The 23,406-nt window shown below is 39.6% G+C and overlaps 1 protein-coding gene across 26 annotated transcripts in view; it reads right to left on the bottom strand.

The window, feature by feature from the left end:
* The window catches only part of FBXO34 (F-box protein 34), an 86,066-nt gene extending 62,942 nt beyond the window's left edge, over positions 1-23,124 (bottom strand). For 12 of the 26 annotated variants that reach the window (XR_007475670.1, XR_007475673.1, XR_007475671.1 and 9 more), the window contains exons 1-3: positions 22,966-23,106; positions 3,308-3,412; positions 75-165 (exon numbers count right to left, since the gene is read on the bottom strand). Coding sequence is in view for 4 of the 26 variants with exons in the window: in XM_033404715.2 (XP_033260606.1) it covers positions 75-120 (46 nt within the window). In the remaining 22 variants the exon portion in view is untranslated. Of the gene's footprint in view, positions 1-74; positions 166-3,307; positions 3,413-4,557; positions 4,903-22,965 lie in introns of those variants that run through there. The other 14 variants (XR_004476572.2, XM_033404723.2, XM_033404726.2 and 11 more) reach the window with 9 other exon arrangements.
* Between the last annotated feature and the right edge of the window lie 282 nt (positions 23,125-23,406).

Raw genomic sequence — 23,406 nt, 5'->3', positions numbered from 1 at the left:
AGCAGCTATTACATTAGAACCACTGACCAAGGCTAATAGGGTCCCCTAACTGCCCACCCTAACGCAAAGCTCACCAGCTGACGAACCCTGTCTAGATACAGAGATCCCAATCAGTTTCATATTGCTTCATTCTTCCATTTGATTGGTTAAATCAGAATCAAACATCTGTAACATGAAAGAGACAAGGAAACAAAAAGTTAAAGAAATGTGACAAAGCAATAAACAATTCACAAAACAGAACAGAACTTGTGAAAAGCTCTCTAACTGAGATCCTCAGAAAGGCAAGATGTTGCATTCATAAAGCAAGACAGGAAGCTGTGAAAAGGGAAAAGAGTACAAGAAAAGACTCTTGAAAAAAAAAATTTTAAAAGGCAGTATAGGGCTTCCCTGGTGGCGCAGTGGTTGAGAATCTGCCTGCTAATGCAGGGGACACAGGTTCAAGCCCTGGTCTGGGAGGACCCCACGTGCCGCGGAGCAACTAGGCCCGTGAGCCACAACTACTGAGCCTGCACGTCTGGAGCCTGTGTTCCATAACAAGAGAGGCCGCGATAGTGAGAGGCCCGTGTACCACGATGAAAGTGGTCCCCACTTGCCACAACTAGAGAAAGCCCTCGCACAGAAACGAAGACCCAACACAGCAAAAATTAATTAATTAATTAATAAACTCCTACCCCCAATATCTTCTTTAAAAAAAAAAAAAGGCAGTATAAGGTTTTATATGGTGGAGACAAAACCCAGAAAGTAAAACTAGGAAACAGAGACAAGAAATTAACCAAACGACACACAGCATCAGTCCAGGAGGTCAGTATTTAAGTAACAAAAATTCCAGGATGAAAAGGAAAAAAAACTTGAAGAGAGTAAATTTTCAGAGAAATATAAATTTTCCACAACTAAAAGATTTAATAAACTAATAGATTTATAGAGTCTTCCAATTAATAGGGGGCACTCAGTGCTCAAATGAATAGAGACCCACACCAAGTTATATCACTGGGAAATTTCAGACAACAAAGACAAAAAAGCTCATCTGCAAAGGAACAAGAATCAAACTGGCCTTCTCCCATGGCAATAGAAATAAAACCAAAAATAAACAAATGGCACCTAATCAAACTTACAAGTTTTCATACAGCAAAGGAAACCATAAATAAAACAAAAAGACAACCTACGGACTGGAGAAAATACTTGTAAATGATGCAACTGACAAGGGCTTAATTTCCAAAAATACAAAACAGCTCACACAACTCAATAACAACCAAACAACGCAATCGAAAAATGGGCAGAAGGGCTTCCCTGGTGGTGCAGTGGTTAAGAATCCACCTGCCAAAGCAGGGGACACAGGTTCAAGCCCTGGTCCGGGAAGATCCCACATGCCGCGGAGCAACTAAGCCCGTGTGCCACAACTACTGAGCCTGCTCTCTAGAGCCTATGAGCCACAACTACTGAGCCCGTGAGCCATAACTACTGAAGCCTGCACACCTACAGCCTGTTCTCTGCAACAAGAAGCCACCGCAATGAGAAGCCCGTGCACCACAACGAAGGGTAGCCCGCCCCCTCCGCCACAACTAGAGAAAGCCCATGCACAGCATCAAAGACCCAACACAGCCAAAAATAAATAAAATTAATTAATTTTAAAAAAAAGAAAAATGGACAGAAGACCTAAAGAGACATTTCTCCAAAACGACTTACAGATGGCCAAAAAGCACATGAAAAGATGCTCATGATCGCTAATTATTAGAGAAATGCAAATCAAAACTACAATGAGGTTCCACCTCACACCGGTTAGAAAGACCATCACTAAAAAGTCTACAAATAACAAATGCTGGAGAGGGTGTGGAGAAAAGGGAATACCCCTTGCACTGTTGGTGAGAATGTAGATTGGTGCAGCCACTATGGAAAACAGTATGGAGGTTCCTCAAAAAACTAAAAATAGAGTTGCCATATGATCCAGCAATCCCAGTCCTGGGCATATATCCAGACAAAACTATAATTGGAAAAGATACATGCACCCCAATGTTAACAGCAGCACTATTCACAATAGCCAAGACATGGAAACAACCTAAATGTCCATCAACAGAGGAATGGATAAAGAAGATGTAGGATATGTGTGTGTCTAGACACACACACACACACACACACTGAAATATTACTCAGCCATTAAAAAGAATGAAATATGAAATAATGCCATTTGCAGCAACGTGGATGGACCTAGGGACTTCCCTGGCAGTCCAGTGGTTAAGACTCTGCACTCCCACTTCTGGGGGCGCGGGTTTGATCCCTGGTCAGGGAACTAAGATCCCGCATGTTGCATGGCGTGGGCAAAAAAGAAGGATGGACCTAGAGATTATCATAATAAGTGAAGTAAGTCAGACAGAGAAAGACAAATACCATATGATATCAGTTTGAGGTGGAATCTAAAAAAAAATGATACAAATGAACTTATTTACATAACAGAAACAGACTCACAGACATAGAAAACAAACCTATGGTTACCAAAGGGGAAAGGTGGGGGGGGATAAATTCGGAGTTTGAGATGAACATACACACACTACTATATACAAAATAATCAACAAGGACCTACTGTATAGCACAGGGAACTCTACTCAATATTTTGTGATAACCTAGATGGGAAAAGAATCTGAAAAAGAATGGATATATGTATATGTAAAACTGAATCACTTTGCTGTACACCTGAAACTAACACAGCATTGTAAATAAACTATACTCCAATATAAAATAAAAATTAAATTTAAAAAAAGAGAAAGACGAATACCATATGATATCACTTATATGTGGAATCTAAAATATGACACAAACAAGATTATCTACAAAACAGAAACCAACTCGCAGACATAGAGAACAGACTTGTGGTTGCCAAGGATGGAGGAGAGGTTGGGAATTTGTGATTAGCAGATGCAAACTATTATATATAGAATGGATAGACAACAAGGTCCTACTGTATAGCACAGGGAACTATATTCAATACCCTTGGATAAACCATAATGGAAAAGAATATGAAAAAGAATGTACAGATAGGTATAACTGAATCACTTTGCTGTAGAGCAAAAATTAACACAACACTGTAAATCAACTATATTTCAATAAATTTTTTAAAAAAGAATCAAACTGAAGTAAGACTTATCAATATTGAAGAATACTAGTGAATAATGAAGCAATGCCTTTGAAGTTCTGACAGAAAATTATGTTCAACCTAGAATTCTACTCCCAGCCACACTAACGTTCCATTTTAAGAATAAAATAAAAACATTTTCAGACAAGGAATTACTCAATATTTACCTCCCACACATCTTACCTTAGTATGTACCCCAGCAAAACAAGGCAATAAACCAAGGAAGACGACTCTATGCGAAATCAGCATAATGAAGGCAAGTCACAGGATGTTCACTGAGCAGCAGTTCTAAATAAAACAGATTAGAGCAGAAGATACAGGACATCAAGAGAGGGGTAACTAATGAAAAAGGGAGATACCAGAAATTTCATTCTATCTTATAGAAAACGAAAAACTTAAGGTCAGTTATAAAAGCTAACAATACCCCCCCTCCAAAAAAATACAACAGAGAATTCTGATGTGGAGAAGTCGTGGCACCCTGTTTTATCTTTGTAGAACTACCTTCTCCCCACCCCAACACATGTGCTTCAAATGGGGCGAACTCCACACCCATCTCCATCTGGGCATGTGACCAGGCTCTGACTATTCTAATCTATTCTCTCCACCTTGCCATAGCAACTGGTTCAGAAATATGCACAGAGCTGAGAATCAGTACTGGTTGGGGAGAGAGGTGAAGTAGGATGTTACTGAAAATAAAGGCAAAGGAGGATAGCACACAGATACAGTGAGAGACCAATTCTTCAAAGTAACATCTGAGCACATGGATCCAATCCTACTCTATCCCTCTGGACTCTCAGTTCTGGAAACCAATTTCCTTTCTCACTTAAGTTCTAACTGAACTGGTTTTCTAACACTTATAAGGATCCCTAACCACAACACTCCTCTTTCAAAGCCAGAAGTCAAAAGATACCACCTATTGTTAATGAAATAAAAATAAACATATAGTATTTACTAAGGTGACCAGAGCTAAAAATGATGATATATAACTATCTCAAAAAGAAGGTAGGGAATGGGGTAGTGGTGTTGGGATATAATTCTTCATGGGTCTCTACGTCTTGCAAGCAAGGCATTGTCTGCTCTTTGTTCTGGAATATAATCTCAAGGATGTTCATATATCAAACCACCTTAGAAGACAGAAACTCTTCCTCCAGAGCAAAGAGCCAGCATACTACTCTCTCCCTCTGGAGCAAAGAGCAGGCATGCTTACTGCCCATTATAAAATATTTGTAATCCCTAAACTCAAGAGTTTTCTCCAGTAACAAAACTCATTATGTGAACAGGTGTTATCTGGCCCTCCCCTCAGTGCCCTGTGGGAACTGTGGCTCAGGACTCTGGCACAAATGAATGTTGAAACCTTAGCTACTGCTATTGCTGTAAGTAATAAACTCTACTTCATCTCTGACTCTGCCTCCTACCAGAATAGGAGTCTTTACCTTCCACCAGCATCCATGAAACTGTGGCAGGCTAATTTGTTAGCTTCAAGTAGAGTAAACTCTCAGATCCTTTCTAATTCCTTTTTTTGTTTTGGCCGCGTTTGGTCTTTGTTGCTGCGTGCGGGCTTTCTCTAGTTGTGGCGAGCAGGGACTACTCTTCACTGCGGTGCACAGGCTTCGCAACACAGTGGCTTCTCTTTTTGCGGAGCATGGGCCCCAGGTGCAGGCTTCAGTAGTTGCAGCACACAGGCTCAGTAGCTGTGCCCTAGAGCACAGGCTCAGTAGTTGTGGCGCATGAGCTCAGTAGTTGTGGCGTAGGGCTTAGATGTTCTGCAGCATGTGGGATCTTCCTGGACCAGGAATCGAACCCACGTCCCCTGCATTGGCGGGCGGATTTTTTTTTTTAATTATTTTATTTTATTTATTTATTTAATTTTTTTGGTCTGTGCTGGGTCTTCGTTGCTGCACGCGAGCTTTTCCCTGGTTGCGGCAACTGGGGGCTACTCTTCGTTGTGGTGCACCAGGGAAGTTCCCTTTGTAATTCTTGACAGGTGGTAAATGGGAGCTAAATCTTGACTATCACTCCAGAAAGTCAATAGATAATGCTTAAAATTGACACATCAAGAAATGGAAGTAGGGCTTCCATGGTGGCGCAGTGGTTAAGAATCTGCCTGCCAATGCAGGGGACACGGGTTCGAGCCCTGGGCCAGGAAGATCCCACATGCCGCAGAGCAACTAAGCCTGTGTGCCACAACTACTGAAGCCCGCATGTCACAACTACTGAAGTCCACGCGCCTAGAGCCCGTGCTCCACAACAAGAGAAGCCACCACAATAAGAAGCCTGCACACCACAATGAAGAGTAGCCCCTGCTCACCACAACTAGAGAAAGCCCATGAACAGCAGCAAAGACCCAATGCAGCCAAAATTAATCAATTAATTAATTTTTAAAAAGAAATGGAAGTAAAAGCACATTAATATGGGGGATTATCACTAAAAGAATCAAACAGAGAAACAATTGAAGTAGTTCCCTCAGGAAAGGAACTGGGGAGGCATAGGACAAGAGGATTACTGTTTTCACCATAAACTCTTCTGAACCATTACATTTTCCCCCCACCATGATGCATTTGAGAAAGAAGCCTTTCCTGGCTCCTTTAAAGGGAAAAAAAGAAGTGTACAAGAAAAAAATCTTTTCAGTACTTTCATCCCACTAAAATTGAATAGTAGCATCAAGAAAAGTACCTAATTAAGTATGATGCTCTCATCACAGTTCTGGAAACCTAAAAGGGAAACTCTCTCACCAATGATCATCTCAAGCCAGAAAACAGTCTTAATGTATCTCAAAAGAAGTATGTCACGTCTTGCTTTGGAGAAGTTTTGTTCAATAAAATGATTCTACTAGCTATGTACACAATAGTGTCCTACAACTTCTATGGAAAGCACATTACCGGCTTCAGCATATAAATATGTATCCTTAAGCATAATTTCCTGCAATTATAGATTCTAGGTTACCCCTAAATCACTAGTTTTAAAAGTGAAATTAAAATTAATTTATGGGAACAAAGAAGAAATATTCTTATGGCAAAGGGAATAAAATATGCCATCTTACAAGAAAAAAAAGATAGTTAATTAAGGTTCAAAAAGTGATTCACATTAAAGAATCAGAATTTTCTACTCAAAATTTGAAATTACAAATTATTTTGTATGGTAGGTAGGGGATGACTATTTCCGTTTAGTATAATTTTATACAAATTACAGGGAAGTTTTTTCTTAAAAATCCAGAACAGCAAAGCCTACCCACTGTCTACCCCTCTACTCCTCCACTAAATTATACTTCCTATACAGCCACATTGTAACTTTTGCCCTCCTGCTGAATCTAATTTTTAGGGAAAATAAAGGAAGAGCATACAAATTCTGCCCCAGAAATAAGCTAAAGTGTTCTTGAGCTAAACTATAAGTCTAAGTAAAATAGGATCTGGTTAGGAGCTAGCTCTGGTTTTATTTTAAATACACTTTATTTAAATCAGCATTAGTTAACTTTAATCTAACATTACTAATTCAATCACAGTGGTCTCAGTCAATCTACTTAACTCTTGAGAAGCTGGAGCAAATAAAAGATCTCTGTGAAGTTAGAGTTTCACTAAGGTGTTGCTAATTTCTTTTTCACTTCTAGGTGCTCTTCACTAGGAAGGCTTTTTGTGTAGTGAAGTTCCTCAATAGTCGGACTGCGTGGGTTTGAAATCCAGCTCCAACACACTGCCTAGGCAAGCTGCTTAACCTCTAAGACTCAGTTTTCTTTTTTTTTCTTTTGAATTTTATTTTATTTATTTTTTTATATAGCAGGTTAAGACTCAGTTTTCTGCAAGAAAAAAGGGACTAAATACTTTCCTCATACAGTTGTTATCAAGATTTTTTTTAAAAATACACATAAAATGTTTGGCATTAAGACCTAGTCAAAAGAAATAAAGAGGGCTTCCCTGGTAGCACAGTGGTTAAGAATCCACCTGCCAATGCAGGGGACACAGGTTCGATCCCTGGTCCAGGAAGATCCCACATGCTGTGGAGCAACTAAGACCGTGTGCCACAAGTACTGAGCCTGCGCTCTAGAGCCTGCAAGCCACAACTACTGAGCCCACGTGCCACAACTTCTGAAGCCAGCGCGCCTAGAGCCCATGCTCTGCAACAAGAGAAGCCACTGCAATGAGAAACCCGCGCACCATAACAAAGAGTAGCCCCGCTAGCTGCAATTAGAGAAAGCCCGCAGGCAGCAACGAAGACCCAACGCAGCCAAAAATAAATTAATTAATTAATTAATTAAAATTTTTAAAAAAAAGAAAGAAAGAAAAGAAGGAAGAAAGAAAGGGAAGAAGACAGCTATTAATATTGTCACTACTTGCTTCATAGAAAGCCACCTCCAGTAGGAAAGAGATGTTCCATCTGCACACCGTGGAACAGAGACTCTTCTTATAGCCACTGAAGGCTATGGAAAGGAACTTCACTAAAAAGATGCTAGAAGCATGAAGCAGATGATGCATTTCAGCAAGCCAAACTCAGTCACTTTTCTACCAAGAGGACAGAGTCCTTAAACTTTGCACAGGTTTGTTTACCTTGGTATCATTATGGAACACAGTGGTAGACAAAAAGCAAAACTTTTTAAACAATGGAAGTACTTCTAAATATAAATTTTTAATGTAAATTATTTTATAGCTAGCTTTCTCACATTACTTTCTTTTTGACCTTCATTCACTCAACAAACATTTGTTGAGCATCTATGAGTCTCTTGGAATACAGTGAACAAACGATCAAAGCCCTCAAAGAACTAACATTTTCGTGGTGAGAAAGACAATAAATAATCATAATAAGTAAATTTTATAGTATATGCTTCAAGGAGGTAACTATTATGGGGGAAAAACAGACTAGGGTAGGGGAACTTGGAAGTGCAGGAGGAGAGTGGCGGTTGCCATTTTAAACAGGGTGGTCAGCGTAGGCTTCCTTGAGAAGGTGCTACTTAAGAGATTTGGAAGAGGTAAGGAAGTTAGGCATGAAGATTTATCTAGGTACAGGTAACAGCCCAAGGCAAGCACTTGCCTACACCATCACCACGATCTAACAAATAAGCAAAAATGTTGTCTCTTACTAATATCACCTTCTCCCAAGAAAAACCTGTGCTAGCAAAACCAAAAAAAAAAAAATTATATTAATTCATTCAACAAATGTTTAGCTAAGGACACAGAAGAGAACATGATATGCACCACTTTCTATTCTCAACTATAAAGACCTCAGCAAGGGGACTGAGGTTGACTACAAAGTTCTGAAGTGTAAGAAATATGGTTTTTTTCTGTTATTTAGCTTATTGGGCCTTCACTTCACTGCTTTTCAAAAAAAAAAAAAAAAAAAGGCAGATTTACAGAAATCTGTCCTCCAGATAAGGTGGGATGATACTACCTACAGTGAAAATATCTCAAAGTCTCTATTCTTTAAAGCACAGATATTGGCCCCTTAAGTTTCTTCACCTAAAGAGTTGAAAATTTCAAAAGTACTAACAATGATATTATATTAACATCTTCTCCCCCTGCCTCCAACAGGCCAAAACATTGCTACTGGGAGTCTAATAATTTTTCTAACACTTTTCCAAGATCCACTTCAATTGTAGAAAAAATGTGATCTACCAAGTACATGGTGCTATATGCCATGCACCATGGTAGCTAAGTAAGAGGTCTCTGCTCTCCAAGACCTCATCATGTGGTATGGAAAAACATATGCATTATATATCTTTTATGCTATTTACTACTTCAAAAGTAAGTATAGCTCATAATACCACTTAGTTGCAAAGAAAAATACTATGAATTTTTTTCCCTCAAATCCCAACCAAAAGGTTGTATTTATAGAGTTGAAAACACATTTTACAAACCCTTACACTATAAAAAATTACAATCTTAGCAGAATATATTTTATATCATTTATCTGATCCCACTTAGCAACTAGAGAGTAAAAGCTTAGAAAGTTAAGAGACCCACAACAAGAAATGTCATATAAAAGGAACCAAATGGGGCTTCCCTGGTGGCGCAGTGGTTGAGAATCTGCCTGCCAATGCAGGGGACATGGGTTCGAGCCCTGGTCTGGTTAGATCCCACGTGCCGCGGAGCAGCTAGGCCCATGAGCCACAATTACTGAGCCTGCGCGTCTGGAGCCTGTGCTCCTCAACAAGAGAGGCCGCGATAGTGAGAGACCCGTGCACTGCGATGAAGAGTGGCCCCCGCTTGCCACAACTAGAGAAAGCCCTCGCACAGAAACGAAGACCCAACACAACCATAAATAAATAAATTTAAAAAAAAAAAAAAGAAAAAGAAATAATTCTAAAAAAAAAAAAGGAACCAAATGGAATATATTTATTGATTACTTTATTTTTCCCCAATTATGTTAACGGATATTTTAAGATTAGTTGAAAACAAGTTTCTACATATTAAGGCATGTATGCAAGAGAAAACAGAGGACCAAAAGAAAAAAGAGTAGCACACTTTAACCTCATGCCCTGATCTACTTTTCAATTAAGTGCACAAATCCTGAAAAACACTCCTAAGTATTTATGGCTAGAAGCGTTTCTCTTCTAACCTCAACCATCAGTCTCCTCTTAGGACTGGCCTAAATAAAATGGTAACATGCTGTTATATGCTTCACCCAACTTAGCATTACATTAGCTGGCTGTGTAGTCCATGTTTTCAAGGTATCGTACATAGAGCAGAAGTACTTTGTCTCTTTCTACTTAAATGGCCTATCAGGCATATTAGAGCTGCCCTGTCATCATGTTTTACCAATGAGATTAGCAAATATGAAAACTGTCAGCAAGGATATGAAAAAATAGGTGTACTCTCAAACTGCAAATACTCTTTGACCCAGCAGTTCCACTTCTGGGAATTTATCCCAAAAGACAACCCACGAAGAAAATTATTCGCTACAACATTGTTTCTAATAGGAAAAGATAGCAAGACTCCATTTCTCAACCTCCCTTGCATTCAGATGTGGCCATGAACTAAGTTCTGGCTAACAAAACCTGACTGGAAGTGTCCTGAAGTAGCAGCTTCTAGAAACCTCCCTGTAAAAAGGCTGGCATGTAAACGTTTGCCCCCTCTTGCATCCTCCTGCTGCTTAGAATGGGCTGCAGTAGTTGGAGATCCAGCTAGGTCAATGAGGACAAGAGCAACATGCAGCAGAGCTGTAAGAGCATAGAAAGAATCCAGGCAATCACTGTGGGATGGGGGTGGGGCTGCCAGGCAGGGGACAAGGGGAATGAGGATAGACTAAAGGGCTATCTTGACTGCAGCGTTTGCTACACAGGTACATCCAACTGTCAAAACTTATCGAACTATCCACGTGTTTCTGTGAATTTTACTGTAATTATTATGCCTCAAAAAGAGAGAAAGAGAAAAGAGTATGCCATGAGTGCTATACCAGCCCTAGAACACTTACCTGAACTTTTATAAGAGAAATACTTCATTGTTTAACCCACTATTAGTTTAGCTTTTCTATCACTAATACACTCTTCGTATGCCAATATGTAAAGAATGAAAAAATCAAGTGAAAAAGGCAAGATAATGTTACGTAGAATATGCTACCATTTATTTATTTTTTAATAAATTTACTTTTAATTTATTTATTATTTTTGGCTGCATTGGGTCTTTGTTGCTGCGCACGGGCTTTCTCTAGCTGTAGCGAGCGGGGGCTACTCTTCGTTGTGGTGCGCGGGCTTCTCATTGTGGTGGCTTCTTGTCGCGGAGCACGGGCTCTAGGCAGGTGGGCTTCAGTAGCCGTGGCTCGTGGGCTCTAGAGCACACGCTCAGTAGTTGTGGCGCACGGGCTTAGTTGCTCCGCGGCATGTGGGATCTTCCCAGACTAGGGCTCGAGCCCGTGTCCCCTGCATTGGCAGTTGGGTTCTTAACCACTGCACCACCAGGGAAGCCCTATGCTACCATTTATGTTTTTAAAGGTAGGGAAAATAGACTATACACCAGAAGACTATAAACTAGTAACAGTGGTTGCCCTAGTGAGGGAAAAGTATGCCCAAGGCACAGAATAGAAAATATCTCACTTTCTGCACCTTTCACATTTTGAACCATGCAAACACATTACCTATTTAAAAAATAAATGTTCTTTAATCCTATTAAACAAAATTAAATATTTCGTTTAACTTTTTTGAAATTTTGGTATATGCAGATTTTAATGATTTGAAGACTTACTTTGACTTTAGTTTCAAGATGATCCCACACTGAACTTAATTACTGAGACCACTAGATACAAAAATGACAAAAGAATAAAAAGTGTTGGAAGGGGTAAAAAGGGAAGGAGAGTGCTGAGAACTCTTCTTTTGAGGAAAACAGCAAGAAAACATTTTAACCAAAAAGAGAAGCACTGGGGTCATTCTACTGCTGGAAATATATACTATGTATCTTTTAATTTCTCATTATCTGCTTTTAATGAAAAACAAACAAAAGCAGCTAGCTAAATCAAAAAGGCCAACAAGGCTTTTCTCTGATTAGCTGAAGGAATCAAACAAAAGGTTCTTTCTTGTTAGGAGTATAGATTCTGAAGAGTTACAAATAGTAATGTGAAAGTCTCCGTATCAGATTAGAAATTGAAATAAAATGAGGATTTCTGAGAAATTTATCAAATTGACTTGGTTTTCTGTTCTCAACACTATTTTGTAACGTGTATATATAAATCCTGTTAAGTTTTTATGGTGTAAACAGTATAACAAAAGAGTTACTCGGATTTCCCTGGTGGCACAGTGGTTAAGAATCCACCTGCCGATGCAGGGGACATGGGTTCGAGCCCCGGTCCGGGAAGATCCCACATGCCGCGGAGCAACTAGGCCCGTGAGCCACAACTACTGAGCCTGCGCTCTAGAGCCCGCGAGCCACAACTACTGAAGCCCGGGCGCCTACAGCCCGTGCTCCACAACAAGAGAAGCCACCGCATTGAGAAGCCCACGCACCGCAACGAAGAGCAGCCCCTGCTCGCTGCAACTAGAGAAAGTCTGTGCGCAGCAACAAACACGCAACGCAGCCAAAAGTAAGTAATAAATAAATAAATTTATGTAAAAAAAAGTTACTGAAAATCTACTACTCTTAAATAGACCATTTAATTTTGTCAGTTGCCCAAGCCTTGGCCTATACATTCATGTATTTTTGTGTATGATTAGTATATATATTTTATATACCATTTTCACATACTTATTTCTATGTAATGATAATTAAGTTGAATGAAATAAAAAATATTCACTTTATAAATCCATAAAATTTGGGATTTTTATTTTTAAAAGGTAACTCAGTAAGGGGTTTCCCTGGTGGCGCAGTGGTTGAGAGTCCGCCTGCCAATGCAGGGGACACGGGTTCGTGCCCCGGTCCGGGAAGATCCCACGTGCCGCGGAGCGGCTAGGCCCGTGAGTCATGGACGCTGAATCTGCGTGTCCGGAGCCTGTGCTCCACAACAGGAGAGGCCACAACAGTGAGAGGCCCACGTACCACAAAAAAAAAAAAAGAAAAAAAAAAGGTAACTCAGTAAGAAAGCCCTATCTCTTGCTCTAATTCCGGAAGATGACTATTCAGATCCTAAGTCAGAGGCCACCAACCATTTACTGATGATCCCAACTACCAACAACCTCTTAAGTGACAAATACATACAAATAAACCCAGAAAAAGGAGGCATCATTTACATGCTCTTGCTGATAACAGTAAAAATATTAAATTGTTTCTAACAGGGTTGGATGGTCACAAACAAAATCTCTAACCCTTTAGAAATTCCTAGTAGCTACTATGGAAATTTCTTGGGGCCTCTGGCACACAAGTAGGCATAGACAATATCATTAAGCCCTTCAAAGTAAATCCTTCTGAAGGCAAAGACTATATTTTCCAATACAGTACTGTGTATTATCCTATAAAGATTTCAGCAACAAAGACTAAATGAACATTCAAATGTAGAAGGCTCAAAGTAGGCATAGAATTAACATTTGGTGAACTGAACACTAACAGTTTAGAAACAAAGACAGTGCACATGGAAATGAAATTAAGCTTTACTTCTCTGAATAAGATGTCTACACTAAAAGCATACAAATGACAAATTTCTTAAAAACTGAGTAATTATACTGAGGTTCATTAATGAAGGCTTGACTTTTTCCAAAGGGGGAAAAAACAGATCTGCTATCTGCCAAGAACACTAAATTGAAATCTTCAAAAGTGGTACTGCTATTACCTTAGTAAACCAGTAACACTAATATCCTTTGCAAGTAGAAAGGTGAGAAGTTATGCTCATTGTTTTTGAAAAATTGTAAAGGGAAAAGGTAAAGATTAATTTCCTCCTAACTTCTCCTGAACTATCAATTTGGAGGAAAGAAAAATGGACCAATCAAATTAATTTCATATAATATTCTCAAAGAATACGAAATAAACGGCATAAACACAAGGATAGGGGTTACTCAGATTCAATTCTAACAAATTATTACTTGATTCTATAGGAAACAAATCAGTAATTGTCAGACCAGTCCTTAAGGGACTTACTCAAAAAGCCAAAATCTTAAGAATTCTATTGGACTATAAACTGTGGTCAAGAGGTAACACGTATCTAAATCAGAACCATTTAACAAGAGAAGACTCAACAGGTGTTTGGTAAAAGAAATGCCTGGAAACACTGGGAACACATGAAAAGAATTTTAATAAAATGAAACCATAATATTTATGTAACCCAACAAATGAGTTGGCAAGCAAATTTTAATCTCCAAAATTACTCATATCTTTTAAAGAGGCATAGTCCCCTTCTTTCCATGTCCCCTAAAAAGGGAAAATCCATGACATTTTAATAAAGGAACAATTCTTTAAAAAGGCTTTACAACTCCTCATTCTCTACTAAAATAGAACAATTAAAATTCAAGCAGAATAGGGAATTCCCTGGCCGTCCAGTGATTAGAACTCCGCATTTCCACTGCAGGAGGCATGGGTTCCATCCCTGGTGGGGGAACTAAGATCCTTCAAGCTGCGTGGCACAGCAAAAAAAAAAAAAAAAAAATTCAAGCAATATAGACAAGATAGTCAAAGTTGGTTCACAAAATAAAACAAGGTAACAACTACAGTAAGAATCAAGTAACTTTTTGGTAATATACACAAAAATATTAGGTAACTGATAACATTTGTAATACAGAGGCTAAGCCCCTAGATCAAATAAAGGAGAGGAAATAATTCATTTGTTAGATTCAGAAACAAAACAATAGCTAACATGGCTAAAGTTTTCACTTAAATTCCAAGGCCATGAAATTTTTAAACATCAGTAGTTTTAAAATGTGTTATACTGTCATTTTTAAGTGCAAAAATGTTATACTATATATGCAAAAATGTTATACTATATGTTATACTATATGTTATAAAATATATGCAACTAGAGTGTAAAATTATGTTTTAATATACAACCTCCTACTAATACAAACAAAAATGTGGATTTTCCAGAAAAGTTAGTATTTATCTGGACTTTAATAATCAATTCTATTAATGATACGGCAGGGGAACCCACAAGGTGTTAAGATAAACAATAAAAAGACAAAAGAATAAATTCTTAAATTTAAGACTGGTACTTGCCAAAGAATACACAGATCTGTAAATAGTGCTAAGAGAAAAAGTGACAGAAGTTAACTAATGCACTGAGCATAATGCCTGGAGTATAAAACATGCTACCCTTTTTTTCAGTAAATGAATAAATAAAAGGCCTTGAAATTCCACAAGTTAAAAATGGTGGTATATAACCATTTTATCAAGCTAACCACATAGCATGTTGAATAAAACATAGGCAAAGAAAATGTCAAATGAAAAATAGGATTCCTAAAGCATAAAGCTATAGACCTTCTACGGACTTTTCAGGATCCATTTTCATAGTCCTTGTAGTATCCCAAATAAGCTTGACTATTGTGATGATGGTATAGCTCTTCAACTAGAATACAGCCTGAACCAGAGAAACCTAACCCCAAGGGCTGAAGTGGTGTGTAGAAAGTACCTAGAACCTCCAGAGAACATTCCTGATGACTGAACTTGAAATCAAATCTCTTGCCCTACTTTGGAAACAAGCTTGCCTCTCCTGGTTCCTGGACAATAGACCAAATGTGTCCTTTGAGACTTCCTTACCAAACTCAAATTTCATCTTCAGAAACTCCAGCTTAATCAATAATTCCCTACAGTAGTTCCAAGAGTGATTTCAGAGCTTTAGATAGACTATTTTTATATTATTATTTAAAATACATTATTTTTAAAATTTTTAATTTTCAAGAAGCAAATGAACACTTTAATACACAAAGTCCTATAACTGAATCTGCTAGAAGGTGTCTCAGTTAAACAGAAAAATGGAAAAAAAAATTTTTTTTAAAGGTACAAATTTAAATAGCCCAGGTATGTCCTTAAAGATAAGGGGAAAAAGCTAAGCCTTCAATTATGTGTCTACAATTTGGGGATATAAGATATGAAAGCTTAGAATTTAGTAGAGGAGAGAAGACTAATACACATGAAACAAAGAGTAATAAATAACGGTATAAAGTGCTAAGTGGCTAAGTACTCAATTTGGGATGTTTATAAACTCAGATGATGGGGGAAATTATCTTTACTTTCAGTAACCTCCAACTGAAATTTAGCATTTCCTTCTATCGGGAAGTCAGTCAGACCACAATAATATTAACAATATCTGCCACTGTCAGTAGTAGAAATCATAGATATTTTCCTATCACACAATCGTAAGTTGCAGACACCTCCAAACAGTGACAATGTTCATCATTACTTGTAAATTATTAGACCCACGCTAAATCTTATTATTTAACACAGAAGCACATGTTACTATCTCATAATTTAAAAAAATATTTTGATAACTGTATTTTGATGTAACTGGTTTTCTTTGTAATCCTATGTAATTTAAAAATACTACTCAGAAAACGGGTCCAATAGGCTTCAGACTGCCAAAGGTGTCTATGGAGCAAAAACTGTCAAGAGCCCTGCCCTACAGCTTCTATAGAAGCACTCTCCTTCCCCACCTCTGGATTTGATGACAGAAGGACATAGAGCTTGAGGTGCTGACAAACACACTGTAACCACAAAGGGACAACACCATGGAAGCAGAGCTTATTAAATAAAGGAAATAAGAAGAAGATGAGATTCTGACCACCTAAGTACAAGTGGATCAAGCTTCATCTTTGGTCTTTTTAGTACTACAAGCCAGTAAATTTGATTTGGTTTCCTGTTATACTCACTACACTCAACATCTAAATGGTACAGCTGATTGCAATAGTTTCTATCTCAGGAAACCAGAGCAATATCCATTTCTTGGCATAGCAACAGCAAAATTACAAAAGGATTCACTTTACCACCATTAGGGAATCTGGGGAAAATGAGTTTAGTTTTTCACAAACCAAGTGTGCTGAAGACTCACTCAATACGCACTCCAATCCACTCTCACATGGACTTCCTATTTTACAGAGGCTGTAGAGCTAAAAACTACATTTTCCAGATGCCTTTGAAGCTAAGGTTTCACATAAGACCTAAGTGTGGCCAAGCAGCCCACTTAAGATATAGAGAGCAGAAAGTAACATGTAATGATGTTCCTGCCCAAGGAAGTTAAAATTTCTGCCACATGTGGTGGCCCGTAATGGCAGTAGCTCCCTTATCAGGCAAGTTCTACAGTGTCTCTGTGGTGTTTGTTCTAGAAGTTCAGTCTAATCTGTTCATTCAGCCTACTCAACATTTACCTATCTCTTTCTTAATAAATCCCATTTGCTACAGCTACTTAGAGCAAATGCTCTTGCTACAGATTCTTGAAAAATAAATACAAAGTAAACATGGATGTAAAAAAAAGCAGCATCTGTGTGATGAATCTGGAGACTGGGATTGACATATATACACTAATATGTATAAAATGGATAACTAATTAAGAACCTGCTGTATAATAAATAAATAAAATTCAAAAGAAAAAAAAAACAACAGTATCCTATTGCCAGTTAGAAACCTAACAAGAGTTAACAGCTTATGGACACAGATATAGGCTTGACCTGGAAAGCATTATAACTGAGAAGCCTTAAGAGCTAAGGGCCAGATTACAAGGAGCACAACAAGAGTCAAGAACAGAGCTTTAGACAGACTCAAGATATAGAGAACAAACTAGTGGTTACCAATTGGGGGTGGGGGAGTAAGAGGTGTAAACTATTAGATATAAAATGAGCTACAAGGATATATTGCACAACATGGGGAATATAGCCAATATTTTATAATAACTATAAATGGACTATAACCTTTAAAAATTGTGAATTACTATATTGTACACCTGTTAACATATAATATTGTACAGCAACTATACTTCAATTAAAAAAAAAAAGAAGAGAACAGAGCTTTAGATAGTTTGGATCTGGAAGAGAAAGAATTGAAGGCCAAGCTGATAAATCAGAAGAAATCAGAGATAGGCAAAGAACCGAAAGGAGAGAATTCAAAAAATGAAGATGTCTTCTGTACAACTAAATACCAAAGATGACAAATGGGCTAGGAATTTAACTAAAAGATCCGTTTTTCACATTACTTCCTTTCTCAAAGATTGTCCTGAGTAAAAAATAATGCTCAAACTCCCTCCATAATTGGGTCCCTCGTCTGCTACTGCAGCTTCATACCATAACTTTTTCTTTTTGTTTTTTTAATACCATACTTTTACTCAGTCTTTTTAAAATAAATAAGTAAATAAACTCTCTTCTCCAGATCCCAAAATAAATGCCCAATCCAAGGCCCACACCTAGGAAGCTTTGTCTGGCAGTCCCAGTTGCCTCCTCTGAATTCATGTAACATTTATCAGACACCTAATTAAAATCCAAACTAAATTACAAGCTTAAAGAGAGCAGAGGCTATGTTCTTCATTTCTTTATATTCTGAACACCCAGCATAATGCCACTCAAATGCACTGCTAACAGCTAGGCCCTTTCAACAGGTAGTTTCAGAAGAGTGGAAGTAAGACTGCAGGAGATTAAAAATTTAATTAAATTGACTTGGAAGGTGAACAAAGAAAGCTTCCGTAGAAATGGTAATGTTCTATATCTTGACAGGGTTATGGGTTAAATAGATGTATGAACTTGTCCAAACTAAGGGACAAGTTAAACTATTTGTTTACTTATTTAATAAGTAAACAAATAGTTCATGATAGGCATGCAGAAGTATTTACTGGTAAAGTATACTTACTTTGAAATACAACCAAAATATAAGATGGATTGATAAATACATAGAGGGTAGAATGGATGGATAAATAGATAAGCAAATACAGCAAAATAAGAATTACAGAATCTACATTGTGGATATTTAGATATTCATATTCAATGTATAAACACTTCTTGCAACTCTTCTGTGATTGGCATTTTCATGATAAAATGTTAGGGGAAAAAAGCAGAGTGGAAATAATGTGAGGCTTACATTATTTCAGAAGTTTGTCAATTAAAGGATTGACCTTAGAGAAGAAAAGGAAGGTATATATACATGCCTCTGAGAGAGGGATGTCTGGATTGTTCCTCTCCTCTCTACCTCAAGTCTTAGACTGCCTATACAGACTAGTTCTGGCCTTGAGTGCTTGCTCTTGCCTGAAAGAAAATGCTCTCACTAAGCTCCCTTCATTCTAGCACAATCCAAACCTGTGGAGCCTGACCCCTTTGTCTGTCTTGGGCTATGATAATCTGTTCCCTATTCTTTTTACCTGAGCTTCTAATACCTCCTTAACTGACCTTTAGACGAAACCTCTGGCCAATCTGCATAACATAAATGGTTCATCCTCTTGGTCCAATTCTTGCCCTTCAGACCCATGGCCCCCATGGCAAGGGAATGTTAAAACAAATGTCACACAGTCCCTGGCTGAGGACCTGGCAGAGAGGTACTCAAAACATGTTTGTTAGATGAATAAAACCCATGCCTGCTAATAATATAATACACACATAAATAGAGCTTAGTTTCACATTTAAATCTACATTGTGCTGAGGGTTGAAAATGTGTGTGCTAAGTTTCTGGAGTTGAACATTTAAAAAGGGGAGATCTGGAGCCTCTTCTGTGAAGAGCAAACCAGAAGACAGAGCTGGAAACAGAAGGTTGACAAACTCTTTCAACTGACATTAAGAAACACCTACATTTAAATTATTAATGCTTTTCCCAGATAATACAGTACATTCATCAGCTTCAAAGTGCCATAAACATGAACTACAGGGGGAAAGATAAATTATGCAACAGTAAGAATGGATAGGAATTCAACTTCCAATGACCTAAATGCACTTGGGAGTTAATTTGCTTTTTGTTACTGTAGCTTCCAAAGGACTGCAGATTATGCACTTGCTGAATTTTGCCTTTGTCACACATGACCTAACAAGGAAGGCATTCATTCTACCATAGTAGCTTCTCTCAAGTATCTGGTTCTAAACAGCTGCAAATTTTGGAAGATAACACTGAATGATGTTTCTAACCATTAGTAGTTCTCTCCCCAACAAATATGAAAACAAGATTAAGGTTTACTAGAGTATCAAAACTGTGCAAATTAAACTGGCTGAGCATAAAGTTATTAGAAAATAAAGTAGAGGACACGGGTTCGTGCCCAGGTCCAGGAAGATCCCACATGCCATGGAGTGGCTGGGCCCGTGAGCCATGGCCACTGAGCCTGCGCGTCCGGAGCCTGTGCTCCGCAATGGGAGAGGCCACAACAGTGAGAGACCCGCGTACCTCAAAAAAAAAAAAAAAAAAGAAAAGAAAGTAGAAAATTTGTACAAGAATTTAAATTCTAGATGTTATATTAATAGAATTGATCCAATAAACATATCCTAAAGAATTTCTAAAATACAACACTTTCATTGTTCACATTTGCTTTTACCTGTCAGAAAGATGCTATATCACTAATGACTGGCTGATATAGTCCCTTAAATGCTGTAACTGGATAAAATGACAAAATATTTCAAAATAATACCGATCTCAAATAAATTTCCATTTATAAGAAGTGGAAGCTGCTTCCTAGACCCAAAACTGCTAGGCCTGGGTGAAAAATAACCTGCCAAAAGTAGAAACAAACTGTAAAAATGTTTCAGAGTGTTATGTGTTATGGCTGGTGAAACGGTTATACAACTATACAAAGAAGCTGGTTTTTTTACACCTGTCATTGTTCCTAGGTCATATCAGAATACATGAAGACATTTATTCTCCACCTATCAACTCATTTTTTAAAAATAAATTTATTTATTTTATTTATTTATTTTTTGGCTGTGTTGGGTCTTCATTGCTGCACACGGGCTTTCTCTAGTTGCGGCAAGCGGGAGCTACTCTTCGTTGCAGTGCAAGGGCTTCTCACTGTGGTGGCTTCTCTCTTCTCTCATTGTGGAGCACGGGTTCTAGGCGTGCGGGCTTCAGTAGTTGTGGCACACGGGCTCAGCAGTTGTGGTGCACGGGCTTAGTGGCTCCAGGGCATGTGGGATCTTCCCAGACCAGAGATCAAACCCGCATTGGCAGGTGGATTCTCAACCACTGCGCCACTAGGGAAGCCCCTATCAACTCATTTTTCATAAAAAAAATCATAACTGCTAAACACCATTGAGGAGGAAAAAACGTACTGCCAAGGAGAAGCTATTTTATTATCAGCACTTATATGTCTTTCAACTCACATGTAGTTTGACTTTCACCATATACCCTAGTACATTTAATTTACACAGATCCACGTAGTCTCCCCCAGAAAGGCTCCCTGGAAAAGACACATGCAAGTGTCCTTTCTGTACCTCCTTCAACTTCATTACATAATATCTTGTCATGATCTTTTCATTTTAAAGAGTAGGTTGATTAACACCCTCAAAATCAGCAATTTCATGTTAATTTGGTACTTATCAGTCTTGAAGATCCAAAAACCCAAATTTTGTCTTTAGAGCCTTAACACTGTCACCACACGATTCCTAATTTCTTAAAATAAATATAAATATAAAGTAATTTTCAAGTACTGCACAAAATGCTATAGAATTTCCAAATACAGTAAGCATTAAAATGAGATTTACAGGAACACCTTGTTTTGTAAACTTCCAGTCAAATCTAATGGTAATTAACAAGGGTAAATTTTTGCTTTCATTTTCTACAAAAACGTAGTAACAGAGCATGACTTCCACCAGCATGTTGATGCAGAATCTAGACAGACAATACCTTATCAATCACTTTTAAAGAGCAAATAAGAGAAGGAAGTATTAACAACAAAAAAACCCTAACATTACAAGTCAAGGTCAGTGGGGACGGGCTGAGGACTCCTATCCAAGCTTCCTGCTGAAGACACTAAATTGTAATTATGCTTCAATTTTAAGCCATCTACCTCTCAAACTAGATCCTATTTAAATGATTTTATAGAGAGGAAGAAATGAGCAAAAGTACTGAGATGCTGCAATACCTGAAGAGAGTCATTAATGGCAGGTGACTAGCTTCTCTTCTGGCCTGATCTCTTTTGGAAGAAAAGCAATATTCATAGGCAGGGCATTTTTTTTTTAATTCTGTAGTTTCATATTTGAAAGCATTACAGATGTAATATTAGTTACTTGTCCAGGCAAGCAGTCCTGGTATATGTTATTATACTGTTACAGCCCAGTCTCAGTAAGAAAACAAGGAAAATCCTTGTTGTTGAGCTATAAGCATAGGAAACCCTCAACTATCCATGGACAGGGACAACCTGGATAAATTAAATCCCCAGGTAATTATTATTTAAGAAGAATGTTGGATTAATTCAGAACTCCTCCTCCCTTCTTTACAAAAGAAAAAGTTGACTTAAAATCTCCTCTCTCTCTTCCAGACCACTAACAAAGAAAGCAAATAGGTAGATATACGATTTCAAAATTGTCTAGCAAAAAGGAGTAAGGCAAATAATTATCAGCACTCGAACTGGTTCTATTTTTTCCAGCAATTCCGATCACAAGCCATCAAACTATGAGTTTAGCTTTCTCAAATGCATTTACATTAAACACCCACCCATCCACCCCCCACAAAAAAAAAACCTCCTGACTGAGATTTTCCTAAATCATATGGGTCTTACTGAACTGTACTAACAATATTCGAAATGGAAGTTAAAGAACTTAACAACTATTACATTAAAATTGTAAAATGCTGATATCGAACAACTTTCGATTCAAAATCTCTGCAATGCTAGGCGTTGACAGAAGCTTTACCTTCCTTTTTCTCCCCTCCCGGCCCTCCTGGCCCTTCTGCGTGTCAAGCTCCCCGCCGGAGTCTGCATGACATCACAGCTCATCTCTTGGAACCCCCTGACGTCACAGACACGCTAAACCACAGCACTATGACTTCATCGGGACTGGGGTGGAACCGCAGTCGACTTGCGCCAGCCCGGAGGCTAGAGAAGCTTCCGAGCCTCGGTCCTGCCAGGTCCCCGAAGAAGGTTAAGGACAGGCGCCAGCTCACCTGCGCTGGGACGGGGAAGGACGGAGCGGTAGAGCCCCGGCGGGCGCGACAGGGCGAGGCTACCCCCACCCAGGGCCCGATTTCCTCACCGGCCGCCGGTCCCGGGGGTGGGAGAGCCGACCTGGAGCCTCCCCACGGCCTATCCCGGATCTCCTCCGCTTCAGCCCTGACCCGGGACCCCACTCCCGCCCGCCGGCCTGCCCGACCCTCCGTGCCCCGTGGGGGCGCTCAGCGCCCGGCCCGTGTGCGGGCAGAGGACGCCCCCGGACGAGGTGCGGGCCGCCGGGTCCTTGCCCCAGACCGAGCCCCGGACCCGCGGGCGGCGCCCCCGCCCCCACCCGCCCGGCGCCCCGAGAGCGCAGGCGGCCGGCGGGAGGGGGCGGGGAGCGGCCACGGTGGCCGCCGCCAGACCCCGACCGCGCCGCTCTCACGCCACGCCCCACCCCGGCCCAGACCCACCTGCGCTCCTGCCCCGGCCGGGGCCTGGCCCGGGGCTGCACACCGCGATACAGCGGCGGCGGCAGTTGGCCTGGCTCGCTCCCCACCGCTGAGGCGGACCGAGCGCCCAGCGCGGCGCGGCGGAGCCCAACGCTCGCCCCGAAACCCATTTGTTTGGCTAGAACGGCGTGACGTCACGCGCCGGCCCAATCGACGGTTGGCCAGGGGAGGGGCCGCGGAGCCAGGGAGTCGCAGCGCCCCTGCCGGGATTCTGCGACACTTCGGACGCTGGGGGTGCGAAGAGTGGGGGACTTAAAAAAGGGAGAACCGGGTGAGGCATCTTCGGGCCCCCAAGTGGTGAAGAGTGAAAGCTCGAGTAAGACCTGAAGAGAAAGGAATCAACCCCTCAGGCTAGCCAGAATGGTAGTAACGCCAGTGTTCAACAGCCAATAGACATGACAA

Source organism: Orcinus orca, chromosome 2 (genome assembly GCF_937001465.1).
Source record: "Orcinus orca chromosome 2, mOrcOrc1.1, whole genome shotgun sequence".
NCBI lineage: Eukaryota > Metazoa > Chordata > Mammalia > Artiodactyla > Delphinidae > Orcinus > Orcinus orca.
The sequence above is the reverse complement of the archived record's forward strand: the minus strand, read 5'-3'. Positions and strand labels throughout refer to the sequence as shown.